The following is a 26,570-nucleotide window of genomic DNA, read 5'->3' as shown; positions in this document are numbered from 1 at the left end:
TGGGTCTGTCTCCGCCCCGCCCCCTTCTCCTGGCCGTCCAGTCCGATCCCTTGTCGGCTGTTTCCGAAGCTGGTGGGGAGCCGAGCGCCTTCGGCAGTTTCCGGGATTCAAGGGGAGCCACCCGAACGTTTCCGGCCATTCCCGAAGAGGTCGTGGCCGGAGACAGACTCGAGCCTCTTCGGTCTTTTCCGCCGCGGGTCGCTCGCGTGGGTCATGCGGCTGCTCGCGCGGACTCTCCTCGCGGGGCAAGGGCTGCGCGCGGCCCCGCCTCCGGCCAGGAGCTGCCGCGGGGCCGCCGCCGGGGCCTGTCTGGGCTGGGGACGTGCCGCGCAGCCGCCGCGGCGCCCGCTGAGCTCCTGGCCTGGCCTGGAGACGCTGTTCGCCGCGCCCGGGCTGCGCCGCTTCCTGGAGGAGCAGGCGCGGGGCCGAGCCGGCCCCGAGCTGGGAGCGCGGGTCCAGCGGCTGTGGGCCAAGGAGCAGGAGTTGCGGGACACGCAAGAGCTGGCACGAGGAGGTGAGAGACCCCCGCAGAGCGCGAATGGTCCCGCCCCCTCTTTCTGGCTCCGCCCACCCGCCCCGTGGGATATCGGACGCGCAACCCCAGGTGCTGGGACTGAGCTTGCTGTGTGTGTGCGCCTGCGCAGTGTGCGTGCCCGTGGCAGCTAGCTCTGGGTTTGTCTACAGGGGGAGTTAATTCCTGATTAAATCTGGAATTAAGAGTGCTCGGTGCTTTATTGCATTTTAGTTTAATGCAGTTGAGATTAAGATGCTCCTGTTGCAGAATAAGAGCCTGCACACAAGGAGTTAATCAGCAATAGCTGTTCTGCTTTAAATTCACACTTTACCTTAAGCTGAAATAATTTCCCCAGTATCAGTGAGTGTTAATTGGGCTTGTGCCCCTGACGGTCCTATCTAGGCTAGGATTTAAATCCCCTTGGGGATCTGGGCCATAGTTCCTGCAATTGTTTTTTTTTTAAGTGAGAATCACAGGTTTCATTTTTGAAAAAAGTTTCCAGCCTTCAGGGATGGCAGAGAAAAAATTGCAAATGTGAACCCTAAAGGCTCTATAACCAGAAAAAAAATATTACTTTTAGAAAAACTCATGTTCTCGAAAAAAGAAAAGGAGTACTTGTGGCACCTTAGAGACTAATACATTTATTAGAGCATAAGCTTTCGTGAGCTGCAGCTCACTTCATAGGATGCATTTAGTGGAAAATACAGTGGGGAGATTTATATACATAGAGAACATGAAACAATGGGTGTTACCGTACACACTTAAGGTGAACTATTACCAGTTGGAGAGCAGGGGGGAAGAACCTTTTGTAGTGATGATCAAGGTGGGCCATTTCCAGCAGTTGACAAGAACGTCGGGGGAGGGGAATAAACATGGGGAAATAGTTTCACTTTGTGTAATGACCCATCCACTCCCAGTCTCTATTCAAGCCTAAATTAATTGTATCCAGTTTGCAAATTAATTCCAATTCAGCAGTCTCTTGTTGGAGTCTGTTTTTGAAGTTTTTTTGTTGAAGAATTGCCACTTTTAGGTCTGTAATCGAGTGACCAAAGAGATTGAAGTGTTTTCCGTCTGGTTTTTGAATGTTATAATTCTTGATGTCTGATTTGTGTCCATTTATTCTTTTACGTAGAGACTGTCCAGTTTGGCCAATGTCCATGGCAGAGGGGCATTGCTGGCACATGATGGCATATATCACATTGGTAGATGTGCAGGTGAACGAGCCTCTGATAATGTGGCTGATGTGATTAGGCCCTATGATGGTGTCCCCTGAATAGATATGTGGACACAGTTGGCATCGGGCTGTGTTGCAAGGACAGGTTCCTGGGTTAGTGGTTCTATTGTGTGGTGTGGTTGCTGGTGAGTATTTGCTTCAGGTTGTGGGGCTGTCTGTAAGCAAGGACTGGCCTGTCTCCCAAGATCTGTGAGAGTGATGGGTCCTCCTTCAGGATAGGTTGTAGATCCTTTTTATGATGTGTTGGAGAGGTTTTAGTTGGGGGCTGAAGGTGATGGCATTCTGTTATTTTCTTTGTTGGGCCTGTCCTGTAGTAGGTGACTTCCGGGTACTCTTCTGGCTCTGTCAATCTGTTTCTTCACTTCAGCAGGTGGGTATTGTAGTTGTAAGAATGCTTGATAGAGATCTTGTAGGTGTTTGTCTCTGTCTGAGGGGTTGGAGCAAATGCGGTTGTATCGTATAGCTTGGCTGTAGACAATGGGTCGTGTGGTGTGGTCTGGATGAAAGCTGGAGGCATGTAGGTAGGAATAGCGGTCAGTAGGTTTCCAGTATAGGGTGGTGTTTATGTGACCATCGCTTATTAGCACCATAGTGTCCAGGAAGTGGATCTCTTGTGTGGACTGGTCCAGGCTGAGGTTGATGGTGGGATGGAAATGGTTGAAATCATGGTGGAATTCCTCAAGGGCTTCTTTTCCATGGGTCCAGATGATGAAAATGTCATCAATGTAGCACAATTAGAGTAGGGACATTAGGGGACAAGAGCTGAGGAAGCGTTGTTCTAAGTCAGCCATAAAAAAGTTAGCATAAGCATTCTTACAACTATAATGCCCACCTGCTGAAGTGAAGAAACAGATTGACAGAGCCAGAAGAGTACCCAGAAGTTGAGCTGTAGCTCACGAAAGCTTATGCTCAAATAAATTGGTTAGTCTCTAAGGTGCCACAAGTCCTCCTTTTTCTTTTTGCAAATACAGACTACCACGGCTGCTACTCTGAAACCTGTCATGTTTTTGAGGGGCCTGACTCATGATTTTTTAATGTTTGCATGTTGGCAGTATTGAAGTTTTGTGTTAATATGTGTTAGCCAATGCATTCTAAAAACACTTATCTTATCCTAGTGTGCGCAGGCCCAAAATTAATATTTTCTAACATGGTATATTTTCCCCAGACCATAAAAGATCATAACTGTCACTTTGCAAATAGATGATGGACTAAAATTTGCTTGTATAAGCTCTTCATGGAACAATTACAAATGAAAAGAGTGAAATAGAAATAATTCTACCACCTCCACCTGGCAATCATTTGACTTTTTACTCATCAGCTATGTCTATGCTATGGGGACTATAGTGGCATAGTTCGGGCGCAATAGCTATGCCTGTATAATCTCACAGTGTGTAGACACAGCCTACAGTGATGGAACAGGTTTTTTCAGTTGCTGCAGAAACACTTCCTTCCCAAGCAACAATTGCTAGATCGACACAAGTATTCTTCCATCAACCTAGCTGCGTCTAGACGGGGGATTAGGTTGGCATAACGACAGTGCTCAGTTGTGTGGATATTTCACAGCCCTGAGCTCTGAAACTATGTAGAAATAAGTTTTAGTGTAGCTCAGGCCTTAGATTGTTTTGGTTGCATTAGTTATTTCACTGCAGTGAAGATATAGCCTTAGACCTCATTGTCACTAGGAAAAAGATGTATATTAACATGTTAAAATCCTAATGTAGACAAGCAGTTGTACTTTTAACACATTAGCTGATTGAGGTAAACCATAGTGGGGAGCCTACAGTTTACTTGACCAGCTAAGATTTTAAAACTAAAAATAACTTTGACTACACCAGGGTTTTAACACATATTAAATTAATTTGTTAAAAGCATACCTTCTTTCCTAGTGATGGTAAGGCCTTAAAGGGCTTTTGGATGTTCTAAGCTAACTTGACTAAGCTAACTTAATTCAAAACTTCACCTTTTTTTTTTCCCATTAAGATATGGCCCTATAATTTACAACGGGTAATAGAGAGATTTATTAATTTTATTAAGATAATGTTGAAGTAAAAAGAAAACGGTACAGAGTTTAGGCATAGAAGTTTCTGGTTATCAGGGAATAAGGTACAGATTATCAAGGGGTGCGAAATTCAGTTTAGGAGCGGGTGGCATAAGGAATACATAATCTGCAGTCTCCCTGATTTGGGGTAAAAGTTTAACGGGTCAAAGTACAGACATCGAGTTATGGGGGTGTGTTGTCCATTTAATGGCTATATTCAGGTGTGGAGTATAATGAGCGGATATGATGATGAGGATGGATCTAACCTCATTTGGTGGGTTTTAATGTTCAGTGAGTTTATGGTTCCAGTTCATATGTTCCAATGGAAAAAGTCTCTCAGTCCCTTTCCCATAGTTGATGCACGATGTCGTACCGGCTCACACCTCCTGGTACTGTCAGTGGCCGGTGATGTGTTCGATGTAGATGTCCTTGGACCATCGGATGGTGTCCGAGACCATGAGGCTATTACATTACCCATGCTGTCTCTCTAATAGCCTGGGACTGACACGGCTACTACGCTACATCTAATGGGTAATATTGAATTTAGTGAAGAGTGCCCAATCAAGGTTTTACACACTTCTCAAGCCTCTAACATGAGGCTTACATGGTGCTGAGAGCCTGTCTATAAATGCAGATCACCAGCTTTATTTAATGATCCTCCCTTTAAACATACTTGCAGGTCAATTTAGAATTGAGCGTGTGTGGGAAATAATGCAGCCCCAGTAACTGTACAGTGCACAGCATTTTCCTTCTAGATAGAGGAGGAAAAATGAGATACAGTACAGCTACTGTCTTAATCACAATAAAAAATCATGTATTGGAAATCAGTTTTGAGTCCACCCATCCTTATTTAGAGCATCGTCTGGTCTTTTGAGTATGCATGACAATTTATGCTTCTAACCTGTATTAGCATATATAGCAAATAGGCAAACACCACCTTCTGCACTCTTTACCAGTGTTCCCTCGGAGGATATTTTTATTTGCCTGAGGCTGGCAATGTAGCAGAGCATCTTTTCTATGTTGCTCTAGGCTTGTTGTGTCAAAAGTTTAATTCAGACTTAAATTCGGAAGCCAACAGAAGTAGCAGGGGAGTGAAAGGCTCTCAGCAAAGAGTAGCAGTGCAGCCCAAGCAATGAAGTGTAGAGAGCAGACTCATTGAAAGAGCTGCTCTATATCTACTAACTGAACTGGGGAGGGAAGGAGTGTGTGTGTGTGTAACGCACACCTGCTTAATCCATGCTGATACTGTTTCCTTATCACTCACTGCATTCAAGCAACAGACACTTGAGGGTATATTTACACAGGTGTAATTGTAGCCCAGGCAGGCATACCCACACTAATCTACCTAGCATGGATAACAACAGTAATGAAGATGTGGTGACATGGACTTCATTGCAGGCTACTCACCTGAGTACAAGCCCACTAAGGACCCTGGCTACATACTTGAGCTAACCTACACTGAATGCCATGTCTTCACTACTATTGTTATCTATGCTAGCTGGATTAAAGCTAGTGTGGATATGCCTACTTGCACTCCAGTCACACCTTCATTTTCTGAGTAGACCGTACACAAAGAGCCTTCGCCTTTCAGTGGGGTCATAGTGTTTTCTTAAGAGATTGTCTTGGGTGTGGTGTTTTGTTGTATGTGAAATTATATTTGGTAGCCTAAGGGCATGTCTACACTGACAAAGTTACAGCTCTGCTCAGAGAGCGCTGAAAGGAAACTGCTCTTGTGTTTTCACACCGTCAGCTGCCTGTGCAATAGTGTGTTCACACTTGCAACGGTATTTGGAGCAGTGCACTCTGGGCAGCTATCCCACAGAGCACCTCTTCTGCTGCTAAGACTTGTGGGAAGGCAGAGGCGGTTGCGGGGCATCCTGGGTCCTGTCCCAATGCGTCGTGATGCATTGCTTCGCATCCCAGAAATCCCTGAGCTTCTGTCCACCTTTGGCGCAATCTTTCAGTGGTTTCTGTACTGCGTGCCCTGCCTCTTCGGGCTGCAGGAATGGATCCTGAACTGCTCACCAGTATGCTGCTCGCTCTGACAACACGTCATGAGTGGCAGTGGAGTTATTCCTTAAACTACAAAGGCAAGAGGAGTGCGACATTGATCTCGCCACACGTAGAAGCTACGACACAAGATTGCTTGTGGCATTCACAGAGGTGCTGACCATGGTGGAATGCCGCTTTTGGGCTCGGGAAACAATCACTGAGTGGTGAGATCACATCGTCATGCACGTCTGGGATGACGAGTAGTGGCTGCAGAACTTTCGGATGAGGAAAGCCACATTCATGGGACTATGTGATGAGCTCGCCCCAGTCCTGTGGTGCAAGGACACGAGAATGAGAACTGCCCTGCCATTGGAGAAGTGTGGGGCGATTGCACTGTGGAAGTTGGCTACTCCAGACTGCTACTGATCAGCCACTAACCAGTTTGGAGTCGGAAAGTCGACTGTTGGACTTGTGTTGATGGAAGTGTGCAGGGCCATTAATCGCATCCTGCTCCAAAAGACCGTGACTCTGGGCAACGTGCGTGACATTGTGGACGGCTTTGCAGAAATGGGCTTCCCTAATTGCGGAGAGGCGATAGTTGGCACGCATATTCCAATTCTGGCACCCGACCACCTTGCCACTGAGTACATTAATTGCAAGGGGTGTTTCTCAATGATTCTCCAGGCACTTGTGGACCACCGTGGGCATTTCACAGACATTAAGGCAGGCTGGTCCAGAAAGGTGCATGACTCATGCATCTTTTGGGAACTCTGGCCTGTTCAAGAAGCTGCAAGCAGGGACTTTCTTCCTGGACCAGAAGATCATTGTAGGGGAAGTTGAAATGCCCATTGTGATCCTGGGAGACCCCACCTACCCCTTAATGCCGTGGCTTATGAAGCCATACATGGGGCCACGTGCTGTATGCCCCATAATATTTGTGAAGGGAAGGGTGAAAGCTTCACTCAGGGCTGAACCGTAGAGGCTCAGCACCTAGAGGCTAAGTTTGAACAGCTAGAGACCAGGGCTATTAGAAGGCCACAGCACAGGGCCATAAGGATGAGGGATGCCTTGAGACAGCAATTTGAAGCTGAAAGCCTCTAATATTTGTTGCTATGCTCGGGAGTGCAGCGTTTGTAATGCTAGGAGGTGATTTGGTGCACATGATGCAATAAAGGGGTTTAACATAATTGTATGTTGCTTTGCAGTGCTCTTTTTGCTTTCAATTGATAAAATAAAGATTGCTTTCAAATCAACACAATTCTTTTATTAAAAGACAACAATCAGAGGAGAGTCAAACAAAAAAATACATCCGCAGGGAGTGGGATGGGGGAAGGGAAGATCGCGGGGGGGGGAGGGGTCCCGGGATGCCTAAAGATTTGTGTATGTCCAGGGATCATATCCAACCTTCTTCTTTGGAGTATAATGTGGGTACTGTACTTCAGCAGGGCCAAACTGCTGAGGGAATGGTGTTGAGTGCAGTGGGAGTCCATAGTGCCAGACTGTGAGGAGGGAGGAGTGGAATGCTGCGGGTAGAGACTGGAGCCAGGAGGTTGATAAGAATGTGTTGGGGGGGATATGCATGGGAAAGAGTTTTGCAACAGCAGCTGTAGGGGAGGGTGGGCACAGAGCTACTCAGTTTGAAGAGCTAGTATCACCTGGATCGTGTCTGCTTGGCACTCCATAACGTTTAAGAGCTGCTCCGTGGCTTCGTTCTCACGTGCTGTGTTCTCCTTTCGATCCCTCTTCTTGCTGTCCCTCCACTCCTTCAATTCCTGTTTCTCGGCAGCGGAGTGCATCATAACCTGATGCAGAAAGTCCTCCTTAGTTCTTCTTGGCCACTTTCTAATTCTGCGCAGCCATTCAGCCGCTGCTAACAAAGAGGGAGGCTGGGCTCCCAAGGTCATCTCTGTGAAGTTTAAACGCAACGTTTTACAGAAGCAGTATTCTTTGCAACACAGACAACACTGATTCAGTGCTTTAAAACACAGCCAGTACTCTCACACCTGTCACTAACTGGCTGATCCCAGGCAAGCACACATGAGCCACAAGACCCCCAAAATGGTGAGTAGCCGCAGGGGCAGGGTATATCACTCTTCCCGGACCCTGCTGTACAGTGGGGACATGGCTCTTGGTGAGAGCCAGCACTGTTGGGGGGCTGATAATCATTCCTGTCCCCACACTTTCCACAGGATGTGATCATTATGGAAGATATCTTGCTGCTGAGGGAGAGCAGGGAATCTGAGGAGGGTCTTCTCCAAGCCTATGGCTTCCGTCCTGGCCCCTATGCAGCTCACCTGTGTGCAGCAATGTTTCCCCTCTTCCCCCCCATGATGGCACAGTGGTGTGGGAAAGTTACCGTTAATGGGGCAAGAAACAAAGCAGCTCTGCCCAAGAACCTGCAGCAGTGCCAGCAGATTCCCCAGTATCTCCACAAGAGTTTCCTGGAGATCTCTGAGGGAGATGCCTGTGAAGTGAGGGAGTCAATCAACAGCCTGTTCCGCCACTCAGAGTAGGCATACAGTGGGAGACAAGTCTGCTTTCTGCCATCCTCCTGCCCCCAACAACTCGTTTCAGCAATTCCCAAAATCAAATCCACTTACCAGGGGCCTCCTCTCCTGTTTGCGCTTCGCCAGTCTCCGACAGCTGTGACTGGCTAGGCTTCTTCAGGGTAGAAAAGAGCTCATGGCTGCATGCATCTCTGGCCTCTGAGTCGTCATCTGCTTCTGGGTCCCCCGCCACATCCTCATCCAAGATTTCCTCCTTCTGGCTCAGTCCCGTCTCAACTGGCACGCGAGCCAGCGAAGTATTCACAGAGGCCTTCGCAGTGGAGGTGGGATCACTGCCGAGTTTCGTGTCCAGCTCTTTGTAGAACCGGCAGCTTGTGGGCGCAGCACTGAAGTGGCTGTTTGCTTCCCGCACCTTGTAGTAGGCATTGCGCAGCTCCTTCACTTTGACCCTACATTGTAATGTGTCCCGGTCATGGACCCTTTCTGTCATGCATCGTGAAATCTCTGTCGGTATCATTCTTCCTACGGATGGAGAGCAACTGGGACTGGACAGCCTCCTCTTCCCAAATACTGATGAGGTCCAGTAGCTTGGCATTGCTCCAAGCGGGGGATCACATGGTGCATGGAGCAGACATGGCCACCTGGAAAGATGCGCGGACACTACTGCACACATCACCAAGCAAACAGGAAGGGGACTTTCAAATTTCCAAAGGAATTTACGGGGTGGGGATGACGATTGGTCACCTGAGGGCAGGGCAGTAGAGTTCAAACCGATGACCAGAGAGGCGAGAACAGGCATTGTGGGACAGCTCCCAGAGGCCAATCGCAGCGCTGTAATCGCCACGGTGTCAACCGTGGCATTGCAGCGCTGTAGCCCCAGCGCAGAAAGCTGTACACCTCTTGTCGGGGTGTGGTTTTTTGTTTTGTTTTTTTTAATTAAATCGCTACAACTGCACAGTTTCTGTGCACTAAGTGGCCTGGCAGTGTGTACACCTTGGGAGTTATAGCGCAGAAAGCTGCTTTACTGGAGAGAAACTTGCCAATGTAGGCAACACTTAAGTCTAGGTAACAACATCTTGCTGGCATAGCTGTGACCAGCCCAGCAATACTGGCAAAATCCTGTGTAGACATAGTTATATAAGCAAAAGAGTCCTTTTGCTGGAATAGCTTTTGTCATTTGGGAAGTTGTTTAACTATACCTGCAGAGACCTCCTTATGCCCTTATAAATTGCGTCTCCAATTGGGCCTCTGCTGATATAGCTATACCAATATAGCTGTATCGGCAAAGCCTTTCTAGTGTAGGCTGGTCCTAAAATAAGCTTGTGTACAAATATTGGTAGTATCTAAAATCAAGCATGGTCAGGAATTTTTTAGTGAAACACTATTCCAGTAAATTTTTTAATGATAGGTACACAATAGTTTTCAACTTTCAACATTAAATGTAATTTTTTTCAGCTATTCTACATCAAAAGTGTTTGATTTTACATTGAAAAGAAACTATTGTTTAGAACTCTATGCTTTGAAAACATTTTTATGAGGTGACTGGTAATGGGATATAAAGCCTTCAACTTCTGGGTTACCATTCGGAATCCAGTCAAGGTCAGAAGTGGCCAAGAGTTACTGCAATATGATGACCGGTTTGGCCTGTGTGCTAGCTAAATGTACGTAGTATTTTTAGTTCAGTATCCCGTGGACTGGTGTAAGCTTCACAAAAACTACCACCACATTGGCACCATTCTTGATAATTGCAGAAGAACGATAAAGGATTGAATGGGCATGACAAATATAACAGTCCCCTTCATTGCTAGAAGTGATAATTGCAGGTTGTTTAAAAGTCTGTCTGGGCTGGATTAATTTATTTTAAGAATTGCTTGTAATATTCAAGAAATGTCATCTGTGCTGAGGGGTGGGGTAGAGGTGAGAATGTTGTGATTCAGGCAAACCCTTAGGTAAATAGAGAATTTTAAGATTAACTCCTAGGGCTTGTCTACACTTACATTTTATAGCGCTCTAACTTGCTGGCTCAGGGGTGTGAAAAATCACCCCCCTGAGTGCAGCAAGTCTGAGCGCTTTAAAGCGCTAGTGTAGACAGGCTATGCTCCCAGCACTTAGAGGTAATCCCCTCATGGAGGTGGATTACCAGGAGCGCTGGGAGAGCTCTCTTCTCTCCCGGTGCTTGCACACTACCACACTTGCACTTCAAAGGACTGCCGTGTGTAGCCATGCCCCTAGTTAGTTTTCACGTTTCTTTCTGGATAGAATAAAGAGATATTGAATAGAGTGGATCTCCCCATATCTAATCTAGACAATACTAGAAAATACTATTAAAAATAATTATTCAACTCTATCATGTATCATGGCAAATGTTAGGGTAGCCCAATGTGCAGCAAAGCACGGGATGGACTAAGGTCTAAGGTAATCGCATATCATATTTTTCAACTTTTAATGACATGCAAAATATATTTTTATTCAGTAAGAAGTGTGGTTCATCATACAGCTATTGTGGAGGGAGGATTAATGAGATTGTGTAAATCATAGCTCTTGAGGATTAACACACTCCGATATTGCAGGTGAGAATGAAGATTTGCAGAAGCTTGCAGAAGAAGAAATAGTTTCCTGTCAGGAAGAGATAACTGAATTGAAGCGCCAGGTATAGTCCTTTGTAAAGTAACGGCATATGTCCGTCTACTATTCAAAGTTAAATGAGCACTAGCCAAATCCTGTCCTCATTTATAACCATACAACTTCATTCAAATTAGTTTTTCATTTTTTATAGTTGATAGAATGAAATACCATCCCATGTTTGAAGTGAAGAACTGCAAAGTTGACATATTATAAAATCACAGAAATACAGGGCTGGGGAAGGGACCTTGAGAGGTAATCTAGTCCATCCCTCCATGGACCAAATATCCTTAGACCATTCCTGAAACCTGAAAAGCATTTATTTGTATTTATAGAGCAACTATGTGAGCACTTCTCAAGAATGTCAAACTATAAATGCTAATAAGGCTTCCTCCTTTCTCTGGCTGCAAGAGAAACAGTTAATTAGTTTTACTGCTTATATATGTGCCCAGGGCCTTTATCAACTGATAAGGGCAAATACACATAGGATCATTGTGAGAGTAGGCTATTGCTTTTACAAAAGACATTTGTAAACTATGTAATAGTTCCCACTTGTTAGTTTGTATAGGCATCTGCATAGTAGTAACTTTCATCAAAATCATTCCCTCTGGAATGTGCATGATAACAAGTTAAAAAGTTATTGCTTTTTTCTAAATCTGATCTGTTAAAGAAAATTGATTAATTTTGCCACATGCTCATCCAGCACCAAAATGACAGTTGGTTTATATGCTTATTTTTTTGTAAACATACAAAAATGTATAGATTTACAGGAAGAATAGATAGGACAAAGATATTGATATAGAGAAACTTTACTCAGTACAAGCAAGCAGTAATGGGTGAAAACATTACAGGGAAGTGTTTGAAGCGAGCTTGGTCCAACGTGTAAAATTGTTTTATAAAGGCTATTAATGACGTATTTTCAGGTTTTAATTTCAGGGCATTTTTAATTTGTGACTCAATACAAATTCACATCTCTCCTGATTTAAAAGAAATAAAATAAAACAAAACAAAAATCCTCAACAGCTCCATGACACACTTTCGAACTTTTTCAGTCATAGAGCTACTTAGTTGATAAGCTAGTACTGAGTTAAAAGAAGATCTGTTTAAAAAAGACTTTCCATTTCCAGATATTGGTCAGTGATTTCTGCAGTCTCCAGAAGCAGAGGCCTCTTCTGGCTGATGGAAATCTGCGCAAGGTTTTGTTGGTCATCTTGAAGGGAGCCTTTCACCATCACAAACACAAAAAAGCCTTTTCTCAACAAACGCACACTTGACTCCAGTTAGTCTTCAGGGAGGTAGTGTATTAACAAAAAGGGCATTAGACTGGAAGTCAGGAGATTTGGGTTCTATTCCTAGGACTTCCATTGACCTGCTGTATGACTTTGAGCAGGTTATTTTGCCTATACAATGAGGATAATGATACTTACCTTCCTTGAAGTCTACCGAGAAATGCTAGTAAGTATTATATATTCATGTATTAAAGGGAGTTGCCTGGGGAAAATTATAATACAAAAATGTAGGCTGAGCTTAAAACGCTGAGTATGGAGAAAGAGCATTAAGAAAACTACCTACTTGGAGAATGTTAAGGAGCTACTGTAACAGACTGCAAAATAAAACGATTGCCAGCTTGCATGACATTTTCATACCATCTGAACATACTGAAATATTTCAAAAAGAAAAGGAGTACTTGTGGCACCTTAGAGACTAACCAATTTATTTGAGCATGAGCTTTCGTGAGCTACAGCTCACTTCATCAGATGCATTCATCGGATGAAGTGAGCTGTAGCTAACAAAAGCTTATGCTCAAATAAATTGGTTAGTCTCTAAGGTGCCACAAGTCCTCCTTTTCTTTTTGCGAATACAGACTAACACGGCTGTTACTCTGAAACCTGAAACATTTCAAGTATGCATTGAGATGTCAGGGGAAGAAAATCTTAGGGTATGTCTACACTGGCAAGTTTCTGTGCCACAAGTTATACCACTTTTATTAAAACGCTGGAATTAAACCGCTGTTGGGTGTCCACACGGTGCTCCTTGTGATACTGGAGCACATCCACATTAGCAGCTCTTGCAATGGCAAAGACAACAGTGCATTGTGGTCGCTATCCCACTGTGCAACTGGCCACAGGGTGCTTTGGGGAGGGTTTGCAATGCCTCATGGGGCAGACACAGCGTCACATGATGCAGGTTTCCCAATCCCATTGTTCCATGGGCTTCCTACTACATTGCCAGCTGCTTTTCAGCTGAAGTGAGGGGGTAGCAGAGGAGAGTGAGTATGTGTGGGTGTATGGGGTGGTGGGGGAGAGACTGTGTTTTGGGGGACAGAGAATGTATCAGCATGCTGTCTTGTAAGTTCAGACAGCAGCAGGAAGCAACCAGTCCTGAGGCAGTCGGAGAGGGAAACCCCAACAGCAGCCCTTGCCTTCCTCCCTGGGCTCACACACACACCCCCTCTGTGTTCAACAGCAGGAGCATTCCACATTAATGGTTTGCTTTGTGTCCCAGAGCAGATCAGCACAGCACTCAAGGGCTGTCAGAAACAGTGCTTTGAAAGGGGAGGGGCGCGTGGCTCCAGGGCAGCCGAGTTCAAAACAATAAGCAGAGTGGTCACTTGAGGCATTATGGGACAGCTCTGGAGGCCAATTACAGGGCAGAAAGCAATCAAGCATTCACACTGGCAATAGAGCGCTGGAGCCTCTGTGCAAATAGCCTTATGACTCTCCTGGTGGTTTTTTGCAGCGCTGCAACTGAGGAGTTTCTGCGCACAAAGTGGCTTGGCAGTTTGTACATGTCTGCAGTTTGAGCGCAAAAAGCTCCTTGACTGGCAAGTTTCTGCGCAGTATAGACAAGCCCTTAAACAGGTAAAAAGGTGTGTTACTTTTTGTATTTACAGATAGTATTGCATTTGATTCCTTCAGAAGAAACAGACAAGAGTGATTTGGTCATGGAAGTAACTGCTGGCGTTGGTGGACAGGAAGCCATGCTGTTCACTGCAGAGATATTTGATATGTATCAACAATATGCTGCATATAAAAACTGGAGATTTGAAATACTGGAATATTTTCCGAGTGAAATAGGTTAGTAATTAATGCTCTAATAACTAGACTAGAAAAGTTGTATAGTTAAAAGAAATTTACTTATATGAGGGTTTTGTTGCTTGCCTACCTACAACTTCACTTCCAAATTTAAGTAAACAGAATCAGTGAAGCTGTTTTAATATATAAACAAGATTTTACTCAATTTTAACTGTGAGTATGAAATGGCATTTCTAATGTTTCACAAAGAATGAAGATCTATAGCTTCACACAATGTAGTTGGCGTAGCTTGAGAAAAATAAATATTAATTGATGTTACATGTTTGGGGTGAAGATATCTGCATAGTGGTACATTTATATATTCTCAAGTATATTTTTTATTGATTTGGACACAGTTGTTTTATATAGCTGTTTAATATTCTTGTTTTTATAATACCTTCATTCTGTTGTATTCTGAATGTTTGTTCATTGCTCTGGGTGCTTTGACACAGAGAGGGGCACTATTTAATTAAAATTATGTTCAATGACTAAGCTGAAATATCTTGAATTTATCTGAAATGTTGTCTTCTGCCAAATATTTTCTCATCCATTTTAAGTTTTTTGTTTCAGTAAAAATGTTCAATAAAACCTCACTAGTCTGCACCAAAAATGTGATATTTCTCAATATCACACACGTGCTCAATTGTAAATTCACCTGGACAGTAAGTTTAAAGGTTGAACCATTCTATAAACCTGATGATCTCCATATAACCATATAACTCTTATGATAAAGGCTTAAATAGTGTGAAAGACCTTGACCTGGCACTCTTCACTGAAATGAATATTACCCTTTGGGAATTATAGGGACATATCTTAATGGGCAAACTTACAAGTACACATGTATTGGTTGTTGCATGCATTTGTACTTCTGAAAATATAGATCTGGTTCCTTTGTGAAACCCATCCTCTTGGTAAGCTAGACTGGTGGTCACTTTCTGACTATCATAAAATGATCCTTGTGACTCCATCTTAATGAAGATAGGATTTATTCATTTGTATCTTTTATTCCATCTAGTAAAGTTTAAATTGTGTAACAGAATTTTTTTTAAAAGCAGAAACATTAAAATATGTAAAACTGGTCTATGCTACAGTCTTCTTCAGTTCTTTTCTCATCAGCTGATCAATTTGGACTGCTAGTTGCTAATGACCATGATGAGCTCAAATTTTCTATTACTTCAGAATTTCCTTCTAGAGATGTTATTGTTAACTGGATTAATCAATTCCCCATGTGCTAATTCTTAAACATGCCAAGATTTATAGTTCAAGGACATCCATCAGGTAGACTAACTCTATCACAAGTAAACTGATTGTTATGGTCAAGCATACCCAGTTTGCCAGTAAATTAGCTTGCCAAGTCACAGTACAGATGGTATCAGGCATTCCTGTGGGTGTGCCTTAGGTGTGGTGGTAGTACTTTGTTTCTTAATCAAGTTAATTAATGTCCATTCTTGTTTTTGTTTCTTTTATTTCCACTTGCTGTGGTAGCTTCTGATTAAATACAAATGGTTTACTAAAGCAGATTAACTCCCTAAAACATTTCACAAAAGACATAAATGTAGGTTCACCAAATGGTAAACAAATAAGATGTTTGACCTGTATAGCTCGTACATCTATTTTGGAAACATAAAAACTTTTGGGACAAGGCATGGGAAATGTAGGGGAAAAGCTGAATCACTAGAATCCACTAGAAACTGACTTAATAATCACTAAAACCATAGCACTGTGCCCTTTCAAAGTATTTTTACTGTGATCATCAGCCAGCTTCCTCTTCAGCTAGCTATGCAGAAGAGATACTTTATTTAGCTTTTTAATTAGAATAAACGTGCTTAAGCATTAATATTATAGTAAGCCTAAATTCTGTGTAATTGAGCAAGAATCCCTGAATATACAGCAATAAATCTTTAGCTCAGTCTGATGATGGCCATATTTATACAATTGAAAGATTTCACAAGAATTGTTAGCATGGAGAGCATATGTTAAACTTTCAGATTTCTTTGGCAGCCATTCTTATTTAACAGACATATCCAAATTGTATCTTGGATAGCTGTATTTATTAGTGTTAAGTGGTGGATTTAATGTATAGCATTAACATAATAAACTGATACATGCTGACAAATCACTTAAGCTATAAAGTTTGTTTAATTATGCATTGAGGTAACAAAGTGATACACTTACAAATTCATATAAAACCCTATTTTATTGGCAAGTATGGGCAACATTTTTAAAAAATCACCAGGATAGGTCAAATGGCTTTGTAAGGGAGCAGGGAGGGAAATGATAAGGTTGGCATACAGACTTTTTAAAAAAAATTGGGATCCCTACAGACTGACTTAATGGAATCAAAACTTATTTCTTTTTTTGTGAGAAAATGTTAATAGAATATTAAGAGTCTGCAGAGAACAGCAATATTTGCAAAACCTTTAATTACAGTTGTCAAACACCAGTCCCACAGTGTGGATCCGGCCTGCTAGATGTATTTTTGGTGGCCTAGATTGCATAGTCAGATTTCTACACTGTTTTGGCTTTCATTTTAGAAAGCTTCTATCTAGCCCTTGAAGAGACAACCTAATGTATACTGACAGGTTTCAGAGTAGCAGCCCTGTTAGTCTGTATTCGCAAAAAGAAAAGGAGTACTTGTGGCACCTTGGAGACTAACAAATTTATTTGAGCATAAGCTTTCGTGAGCTACAGCTCACTTCATTGGATGCATTCAGTAGAAAATACAGTAGAAAATACAGTGGGGAGATTTATATACATAGAGAACATGAAACAATGGGTGTTACCATACACACTGTAAGGAGAGTGATCACTTAAGGTGAGCTATTACCAGCAGGAGAGTGGGGGGAGGAGGGGGGAACCTTTTGTAGTGATAATCAAGGTGGGCCATTTCCAGCAGTTGACAAGAACATCTGAGGAACAGTTGGGGGGGGGTGGGGGGGAGGGAATAAGCATGGGGAAATTGTTTACTTTGTGTAATGACCCATCCACACCCAGTCTCTATTCAAGCCTAAGTTAATTGTATCCAGTTTGCAAATTAATTCCAATTCAGCAGTCTCTCCTTGGATGTGCATGGGCTGAAATTGTGGAAAAGCAGCATCACTTGCCCCATAACCTCAGCCGTGCAGAACACAATGCCATCCACAGCCTCAGAAACAACTCTGACATCATAATCTGACAGAGGAGGTGCTGTCGTCATCATGAATAGGTCAGAATATGAACAAGAGGCTGCTAGGAAGCTCTCCAACACCAATTTATACAAGCCATTACCCTCTGATCCCACTGAGGGTTACCAAAAGAAACTACACCAGTTGCTCAAGAAACTCCCTGAAAAAGCACAAGAACAAATCCACACAGACACACCCCTGGAACCCCGACCTGGGGTATTCTATCTGCTACCCAAGATCCATAAACCTGGAAATCTTGGACGCCCCATCATCTCAGGCATTGGCACCCTGACAACAGGATTGTCTGGCTATGTAGACTCCCTCCTCAGGCCCTATGCTACCAGTACTCCCAGCTATCTTGGAGACGCCACTGACTTCCTGAGGAAACTACAATCCATAGGTGATCTTCCTGAAAACACCATCCTGGCCACTATAGATGTAGAAGCCCCCTACATCAACATTCCACACGAAGATGGACTACAAGCCATCAGGAACGGTATCCCCAATAATGTCACAGCAAACCTGGTGGCTGAACTTTGTGACTTTGTCCTCACCCATAACTATTTCACATTTGGGGACAATGTATACCTTCAAATCAGTGGCACTGCTATGGATACCTGCATGGCCCCACAGTATGCCAACATTTCTTTGGCTGACTCAGAACAACGCTTCCTCAGCTCTTGTCCCATAATACCCCTACTCTACTTCGCTACATTGATGACATCTTTATCATCTGGACCCATGGAAAAGAAGCCCTTGAGGAATTCCACCATGATTTCAACCATTTCCATCCCACCATCAACCTCAGCCTGCACCAGTCCACACAAGAGATCCACTTCCTGGACACTATGGTGCTAATAAGCGATGGTCACATAAACACCACCCTATACTGGAAACCTACTGACTGCTGTTCCTACCTACATGCCTCCAGCTTTCATCCAGACCACACCACACGACCCATTGTCTACAGCCAAGTTCTACGATACAACCGCATTTGCTCCAACCCCTCAGACAGAGACAAACACCTACAAGATCTCTATCAAGCGTTCTTACAACTACAGTACCCAGCTGCTGAAGTGAAGAAACAGATTGACAGAGCCAGAAGAGTACCCAGAAGTCACCTACTACAGGACAGGCCCAGCAAAGAAAATAACAGAATGCCACTACCTATCACCTTCAGCCCCCAACTAAAACCTCTCCAACACATCATAAAGGATCTACAACCTATCCTGAAGGATGACCCATCACTCTCACAGATCTTGGGAGACAGGCCAGTCCTTGCTTACAGACAGCCCCCCAACCTGAAGCAAATACTCGCCAGCAACCACACACCAGAACCACTAACCCAGGGAACCTATCCTTGCAACAAAGCCCGATGCCAACTGTGTCCACATATCTATTCAGGGGACACCATCATAGGGCCTAATCACATCAGCCACACTATCAGAGGCTCGTTCACCTGCACATCTACCAATGTGATTTTTGCCATCATGTGCCAGCAATGCCCCTCTGCCATGGACATTGGCCAAACTGGACAGTCTCTACGTAAAAGATTAAATGGACACAAATCAGACGTCAAGAATTATAACGTTCAAAAACCAGTCGGAGAACACTTCAGTCTCTTTGGTCACTTGATTACAGACCTAAGAGTGGCAATTCTTCACCAAAAAAACTTCAAAAACAGACTCCAACAAGAGACTGCTGAATTGGAATTAATTTGCAAACTGGATACAGTTTAACTTAGGCTTGAATAGAGACTGGGAGTGGATGGGTCATTACACAAAGTAAAACTATTTCCCCATGTTTCCCCCCCCCCCAAGCTGTTCCTCAGATGTTCTTGTCAACTGCTGGAAATGACCCACCTTGATTATAACTATAAAAGGTTCCCTCCACTCCCTCCCCCCCCCCCCCCGCTTGCTGGTAATAGCTCACCTTAAGTGATCACTCTCCTTACAGTGTGTATGGTAACACCCATTGTTTCATGTTCTCTATGTATATAAATCTCCCCACTGTATTTTCTACTGAATGCATCCAATGAAGTGAGCTGTAGCTCACGAAAGCTTATGCTCAAATAAATTGGTTAGTCTCTAAGGTGCCACAAGTACTCCCTTTCTTCTAACGTATACTGTTGCAGGAGTGGCTTTTAGTGATCTGAACCTTCCCATTCCTATTAATCTCTTTGGGTTTAACTCCAAATTCAAGGTGTGACACTTTTTGTCAGCATTAACTGTTTCATTGCTGATAATTTTAGTGACTGGAAAGGGGTGGTTTGGAATTGAGGATTTTTCCTCCCTCTCAGCAGGAAAGGGAATGCAGAGAAAGAAGAAAGGAAGAGAAATACAAAAACAGGGAAGAGGGGAAAGGGACTAAAGGTGGGTGGGAAAGAGACACAAAGAACACAAATAGTCGTGGTCCTAAAGTTGAGCAAATTTTTCCATTGAGTGATGCTGAATATGGCAAGATACTAACAAATAATAAGTAAGTTTGTTACTGTACAGAGACCATATTCTGCTCATGTTCTTTGTGTAAACTTCTCATTGACATCAGTGGGAGTTCCATGAATGGAGGGAGCTACGTAGGTGTAAATATATATCATGGCCCATAGACATAATTTAAAATGGCATTTGGCCTCCTCCACAGAATGAATTTGACACGTCTCCCTTTAACAAACAACCTGCAGGGAATTTCTGTTCTTGGAGGTTTTTTGCATCATTGGGTATTAAACCTGACTAAAGATATTAGTTAAAACATTTTTCCTTGTTAACTGCTTGTTTAAAAAAAAAAAAATAGAAGATAATTCCTATGGAAATTTCCTAGTGGAACACTTAGCCAAGAAGGGACACTGCCTGCCTCTTCATTGTGTAATCAGCAATCTTGATTTTCCCCAACACCAAAAGCTACATGAGAAAACATATAGAAAGCAAGAGTGCTGCAGAATGTTGAGGAATGGAACACAGGTTGGCTGGTGAGGTGGTACTTGATAATTAAGTAAAGCCTGATTCAGACTACACATAAGTTACTCGATAAATTATTCCTAACTTTTTCCCAACAACAAGTGTCAGTATCATCTAAATAAAATGTTTCAAATTGTAATAGGATAGTTATAGTAAGACTGTTTTCTCTTTGTCTTTAAGGTGGCCTGAGACATGCAGCTGCCAGTATAGCAGGTCTTGAAGCTTACAAGCACATGAAGTTTGAAGGAGGAGTGCATCGTGTTCAGCGAGTGCCAAAGACAGAAAAGCAAGGCCGTGTTCACACCAGTACAATGACTATCGCAATATTACCCCAACCCATGGAGGTAAGATGTATTTAAATATAACTAATCGTCCCATGAACAACCCCCATTACCTGCCGTTTTGAAGACATGTAAAATCTTTCCTTTTTCAATCTTTTGACCGCTCCCTGAAAAACCCCAAGTCATGTTGCATTTAATGATCATATTTATGTCTGGAGAGGCTAGAGAGCACGGGCACACTTAAGTGTGTGTGTTTGTGGATTTCTTCACATTCCTGCCTCACAACATTTTCCCACCAACAAACTGTTGTGAGTTCAATAGGATTTTCTCTCACATAGCTTGTAGAGAATTACTTTGTATGGAGTAAGATCTCTTTAGCTTCTATATTTTATTTACACAGAGTGTTTCCTAAGCTTGAAAAATGTTCCATTCAAAAACAACATTTTAGAACCAAAGTCTATTACAATTTCAGAGGAATGCTTTAGTGTATGGAAAGTGGGAATACAAATTGGTCACAGGAGGTTTTTATGTGTGGGGGGAAAATGTCTCAGGAATCCCTCATCCAAATATTGGCTCTTCCTAGCTGGACTTCACCAGAGGCATGTCAAAGGGGGACTTGTATCCCCGACACAGTGACAAAAGAACTGGGACCAAAAATCTCTGGAATTTAGAGATTTTGTTTACATATACATTATCTATAAATTCCATATTTTTCTCCCCCTAAAAAGATTTGCTGAGAATTTTGTTCTCCTCAGGGATTTGCTGAGCTAATACCCTTGAACTAGCTGAGAATTAAAGCTTTGTATTGATCTTTGCCTCAGAGGAGCTTGCACTGCAGTCTGATCAACAGGACTGTATTGTGCTTTCTGTAACTGTTAAGTTGTTTCATTGCACTCCTCATCAACTTGAAATGGTTTTGATCTCCTACTGAAATATACTGTTTAAAAAAATATCCAAATGTTTGTATTAAAAATAACTAACTCATTTGTATAGAAAGGAGAAACAAAGATGTATGTGAGGTTTTTTTTTTGTTTTGTTTTTTTTTGTTCTATCTTCCCTATCGCAGATCAATCTGATAATTAATCCCAAAGATTTACAAATTGAAACTAAGCGAGCCAGTGGAGCTGGGGGCCAGCATGTAAATACAACTGACAGCGCTGTACGGATAGTTCATATTCCAACAGGTACCTAAATCTTAATAAAGGATCTACAATGTGAAACTATTGGCATAACTAAAATGCAGATATCTTATCAGGTTGAAAGGTCAAAAAGCTAAATAATTCTACTTCTTCTTCAATCGCTTTGTAAGAACAATTTTCAGTACTGGGAGACAAAAATTCATGTAATTTAATATTGTAAAATCCTTATGGGATGAGGGTTTTGGAAAGGGTTAGTGAAATAACTATTCATTTCTACAAACTTTATAAAATTACATCCAAATTTAGATCTCAGTGGACAGTTCTCCACATCACAAAACCACTATCCGTCTTGGCAAACCTGGTGGCTTCTGCTTCATGGGTCCAGTACTAAATTATTAGTGTTGGAACTGAAGATTGAGGTGCACTGGGATAAATGTCTGTTTTCAGGGGGTAGCCTATAATCCTCTTGATTACAATTTATCGCTTTCCATGTTTGTTAAATTTCACATATAAAGAGAAGTAGTGCTTAAAAGCAGGTCAGACTATTAGGACAATGATTTGCTTGAGCGTGGAAGTACTTGAGTGTGGAAGTACTCTGTACTTGGAATTTTGCCTCTTCTTAGTTAGCAATGATAATTTTATCACACAAATCAATTTCTGTTGCTTTTGATACAACTCTAGATTATTCTGAAACCTTGAAGACAAAGTTCCATTCTCAAATGTTTTCATAGCTCATTAATATAAAATGTCTTGTCAACCACTTCTTCCCCCATTCACAGTTTTGCAGACCACCTCCTTTTACAATCCAGTTCATTAAACCATCTCCCTTTTTATTCACAATAACATCCTTGAGACAACTACAGCAGTTGCATAGATGGAAAATTTATATTTTTAGTTTTTTAATGCAATTTAGCAGCTGAAAAAAGGACGAGAGGCAGTAGCAGACAGATCTTCAGGAGCCAGCTTGAGACCCACTGAACAATTGTGTTTGGTGGTTCTCCCCTTTCCTCCACAGCATCTGGAGAACAGGGTATCTCCTTTTCTACTTAGCATTACAATGTTAGCTCTTTGAAGCAGGCAGTGTCTTTCTCAATTTAACATGGTTCTTATTGCTGTGGGGCCCCGCTCCTAATTGAAGTGTATTGATGCTACCTTAATGCAGGTAACTGCAACTCCTCCACCTGTCTCCTTGATCCCATTCTCAGCCTTTGACTTTCATCTGTCTTCTGGCTCCTTCCTCACAGCATACAAGCATACTCTCGTTTCTTCATCCTCAAAAATTAAAAAAAAAAAAAAACCAAAAAAAACCCCTTAAATGCCACCCACTTCCAAATGCCATACAATCTTCTTTCTACTCACTTCTGAGCTCTTTCAGTGTGCCATCTACAACAGCTGCCTTGACTTCCCCTCATCCAGCTTCCTTTTGGACCCCTTCTTATTTAGCTTCCACTCTTCACCTCCACCAAAACTGCTGTCATCAACATTTCCGACATATCATCAGAGCCAAATTCCAGAATCTCTGTTATCTCTTTCTGCAGCCTCAGTATTGCTGATCACTCCAGTGTTCAACACCTTGTTTTCCCTTGGTTCTTATAGCCGTGAAAGGTCCAGATTCTCCTCAGACCTCTCAGATATCTCTTTCAAAGGCTCCATTCTTCTCTCATTATGTTGGCTTCCCCTTTTATTTGAGCTCGCTCTATTCTCCCATTGCCATTAGTTTTGCAACATCAGAGTCATCTCTTATGCCTCCTTCTCCCAACATATCCAGAATGTTACCACTTATTTTACAAAGATGAGCACTATTACTCGGTTCTGATTACTAAAATACTTGTCCCATCTAGCAGTGGGCATTTTAGATCTTCTTGAGCCTCCCTTCATCTTCCACTGAACCATGGAATGCCCACATAGGAAGCCAAGTCCCCGCAGAGCACTAAATATCCCAGCTCCCTTGGGAACCAGGGCAGCAGCAGCCCATCTTTATAATCACAGTTTTCTTAATGATAGACAGACACTCCAAGATGTTGGACTTCAGCAACCAATTACATTTGATCTGCCTACTATGCCATGCTTCATCTCTTGACCTTTTCCTATACCATTTTGTTTCTTCTTTCCTCTTGTGCCTGTCTCCATCACACCCCCCCCTTTTATGTTCCTGTTCTTCCACTTCCATTATTCCTGTTGTATCCGCTCCATTCACACTCCCTTATGGTTACAGAGGGAAAACAAGTTTTTAAACTATATAAACAATCAGTATTAAAAACACAACCTTATAGAGCCAGCAAGATATATAAACAAATCCTAGAAATTTATATGAAATTGCTTTGTAACCCCTGTATTCCCATCAGTTTATTTATCTTCCCGGTATTCATTACTCACACTTCTTGCTCTTTGGGGTGGTGACCATATTTTTTTTATAGCGGAAGAGTTTAGCGCATGTTTGTGTGGTGCTATAATAATAATTGTCCACACCCTGATTCTCCCACATTGATTACTGCAGCCTCTTCTTCTCTGGCTTCCCTAATTCCTAAATTTCTTTAATCAAGATCTTGCAAAACATAGATGCTAAGATTATCTTCCACACCTGTGAATCAGATCACATCACTCATCTCTTCTTCCACAGACTCCCTGTAGCGTATCATATTCAATTATAAATGTAAACATCTTGTGTATGTGGTAAAGGACCTGTGCAATTCAACCCAGAATTTCAGGCTAAACTTTTACTATGGATACAATTTTGTATGGTAAAATTAACCAAAATTCACAGGACTGTCTTGGTACAAAAAGGAAAAAATCAGTGTATGGTTACAGCGGGAATGAAGCCTAAGCTGGAGTGGGGCTGAATCTGAAGCCGAAGAAGTCATGGAACTCTGTTAAAATCACAGAATCCGTGACCTCCGTGATTAAATCGCATCCTTAACTATTACAGATTTTGGATTTTATTTTTTTGCCTCCCTTAACGTGGTAAAGAAGGTAGTAGCTTGTTTTTACTTTTAACATAAAAATAATCTCCATTGAAGATGGAATCACAACAATATTTTTGTACGTATTCTTATTAAACATTAAATCTGATTATATTTTTGCTGTAATCAGGTGTAGTGTCTGAATGTCAACAAGAGAGATCTCAAATCAGAAATAAAGAGAAGGCTATGCAAATGCTTCGTGCTAAACTATACAGCATCAAACTAGAAGAAGAGACAAGAAAGAGATACAATGCCAGAAAGATTCAGGTAGGATTTACTTTGCAAATGAATAGCTCTATGCGTATGGGACTGCTGAGAGCAAGTTACATTTTAACTTTCTTTTTAATCTAATTTTAATTGCGATATATTAAAGTTAAATGCAGTGCACAAATGTCTTATTCCAGGGGTTCTCAAACTTCATTGCACAGCGACCCCCTTCTGACAACAAAAATTAAGTGACACCAGGAGGGTGGACTGAAACTTGAGCTCAGCTGCCCCGGATAGCAGGGCCAAAGCCCAAGCCCCACCGTCTCGCCTGTAACCTGAGCCCCCCACCCAGGACTGAAGCCTTTGGGCTTTGGCTTTATTCCCGGATGGTGGAGCTCGGGCTTTGGCCCCGGCCACAACAAGTCTAAGCCAGCCCTGGTGACCGCATTAAAATGGGGTCCCAACCCATTGTTTGAGAACCGCTGTCTTATTCCATTAAATTGCAGTGCATAAGGCTTGGGTAGGGCTTGGTGGCACAGGTATTTTTCACCCTGGCTAGTAATCTTACACATTGAGCTAGCTGTCATTCACAGGGATTGAAAAAAACTTATCTACATGCATGTAATGATCACGCATTCTGCACTTTTGACTACTTATCTAGTTCCATCAGGACATAGTACTATCCACATTAAGTCTCTGAATAGCTTTCAAACCGCTGACTTTGTTTTTTAAATTAACCTGTCTGAAAAATATCTCAGGTACATGATGGACAATATTCAGTCCTGGGTCAGTGACAGGCTAAAGGGCTGATGTCTGATAATCTATCGCAATTAGAAACTATGTACCATTAGAAAGGAAAGACTTATGGCTTTGCAGTAGGATAGAGCACACATTTCTAAACCTGATAATTTATTAAATATTTGACCTTTTAAGTGTGAAATGACATACACAAAACATGTATTCTGGTTCAGTGTCAAACTTTGTATTCTAGCTATATTTCATACACAGTGCTATACAAGATCTAGAGACCTAATGAGACAAGTGAAACAAAACAACTGCTGAGTACAGTAACCAGAATACTAGAGACAATACTAGTTTTTAATTCACATATACATTTATTATCCAGTGATAGCTACTTTAGCACTTCATATAGGTTTGTAATAACTAAAAGACCACTACAGTTCTTCATATATATATATATGATCTAAGAACTCTAGGAACTTGTTATTCTACAGACCTGTTCACTACAGCTATGGCTAAGGTTAGTACTATTACTAAATCTCTGTCATGAATATTGTGTATTTCTAGTAGGAAGTAAAAAACTGATGTTCAAATGCTTAACCAGTATATTATTCTATGCTTAAAAAGAATACCATGATAATAAACTGATTCTTCTTATGTGATAGATTGGGACCAAAGGAAGATCTGAGAAGATCAGAACATACAACTTTCCACAGAATCGTGTTACTGACCACAGGATAAACAGAACTGTGCATCATATTGAAAGTTTTATGTTAGGGGAAGAACTGTTAGATGAAATGATAACATCCCTGATGGAATGTGCTGATTATGAAACTTTAATGGAAATTATTTCAGAAAATGTAAAAACAAATCTGACCTGAACTTTGTTCTTTGCTAAGACCTGTAATGACAGATATGGCTACCCTGGCACAAATTAGCTGCATGACTGTTTGCTGGAGCATCACACAGGAGGTGTAAACTGCATTTCAGATCATCAAAAAGAACTAATTTATCTCCTCATGACTGCTAAACAGTTTTTTTTCCTACTTGCTGGAGTAGAAGACTGTTGACTTTTGTATGAGATGACTACAGTGTAGAAAATCTAAAGTAAATATGATTGAGTTTGAAGTGATTGCAGTTTTT

At 42.2% G+C, this 26,570-nt stretch overlaps 1 protein-coding gene across 4 annotated transcripts; it reads left to right on the top strand.

Moving 5' to 3' along the window:
- The first annotated feature begins 123 nt into the window (after window positions 1–123).
- Window positions 124–26,555, top strand: MTRF1L (mitochondrial translation release factor 1 like). Of its 4 annotated transcripts, none has more exons than XM_084624820.1 (7): window positions 124–604; window positions 10,856–10,935; window positions 13,801–13,984; window positions 20,280–20,443; window positions 21,447–21,564; window positions 24,610–24,746; window positions 26,093–26,555. In XM_084624820.1, exons 1-7 carry the CDS (start codon window positions 214–216, stop codon window positions 26,306–26,308), a joined length of 1,290 nt encoding a protein of 429 aa, XP_084480946.1. In that variant the 5' UTR covers window positions 124–213; the 3' UTR covers window positions 26,309–26,555. The 4 variants fall into 4 exon arrangements, with proteins under 4 accessions (XP_084480946.1, XP_084480947.1, XP_084480949.1 ...); XM_084624821.1 differs by having other exon boundaries at window positions 130–514; XM_084624823.1 differs by lacking the exon at window positions 10,856–10,935 and having other exon boundaries at window positions 380–514.
- Window positions 26,556–26,570: the final 15 nt, after the last annotated feature.

This window comes from Lepidochelys olivacea, assembly GCF_965140295.1.
Source record: "Lepidochelys olivacea isolate rLepOli2 genome assembly, chromosome: 3".
NCBI classification, from domain to species: Eukaryota; Metazoa; Chordata; order Testudines; family Cheloniidae; genus Lepidochelys; species Lepidochelys olivacea.
The sequence above is the reverse complement of the archived record's forward strand: the minus strand, read 5'-3'. Positions and strand labels throughout refer to the sequence as shown.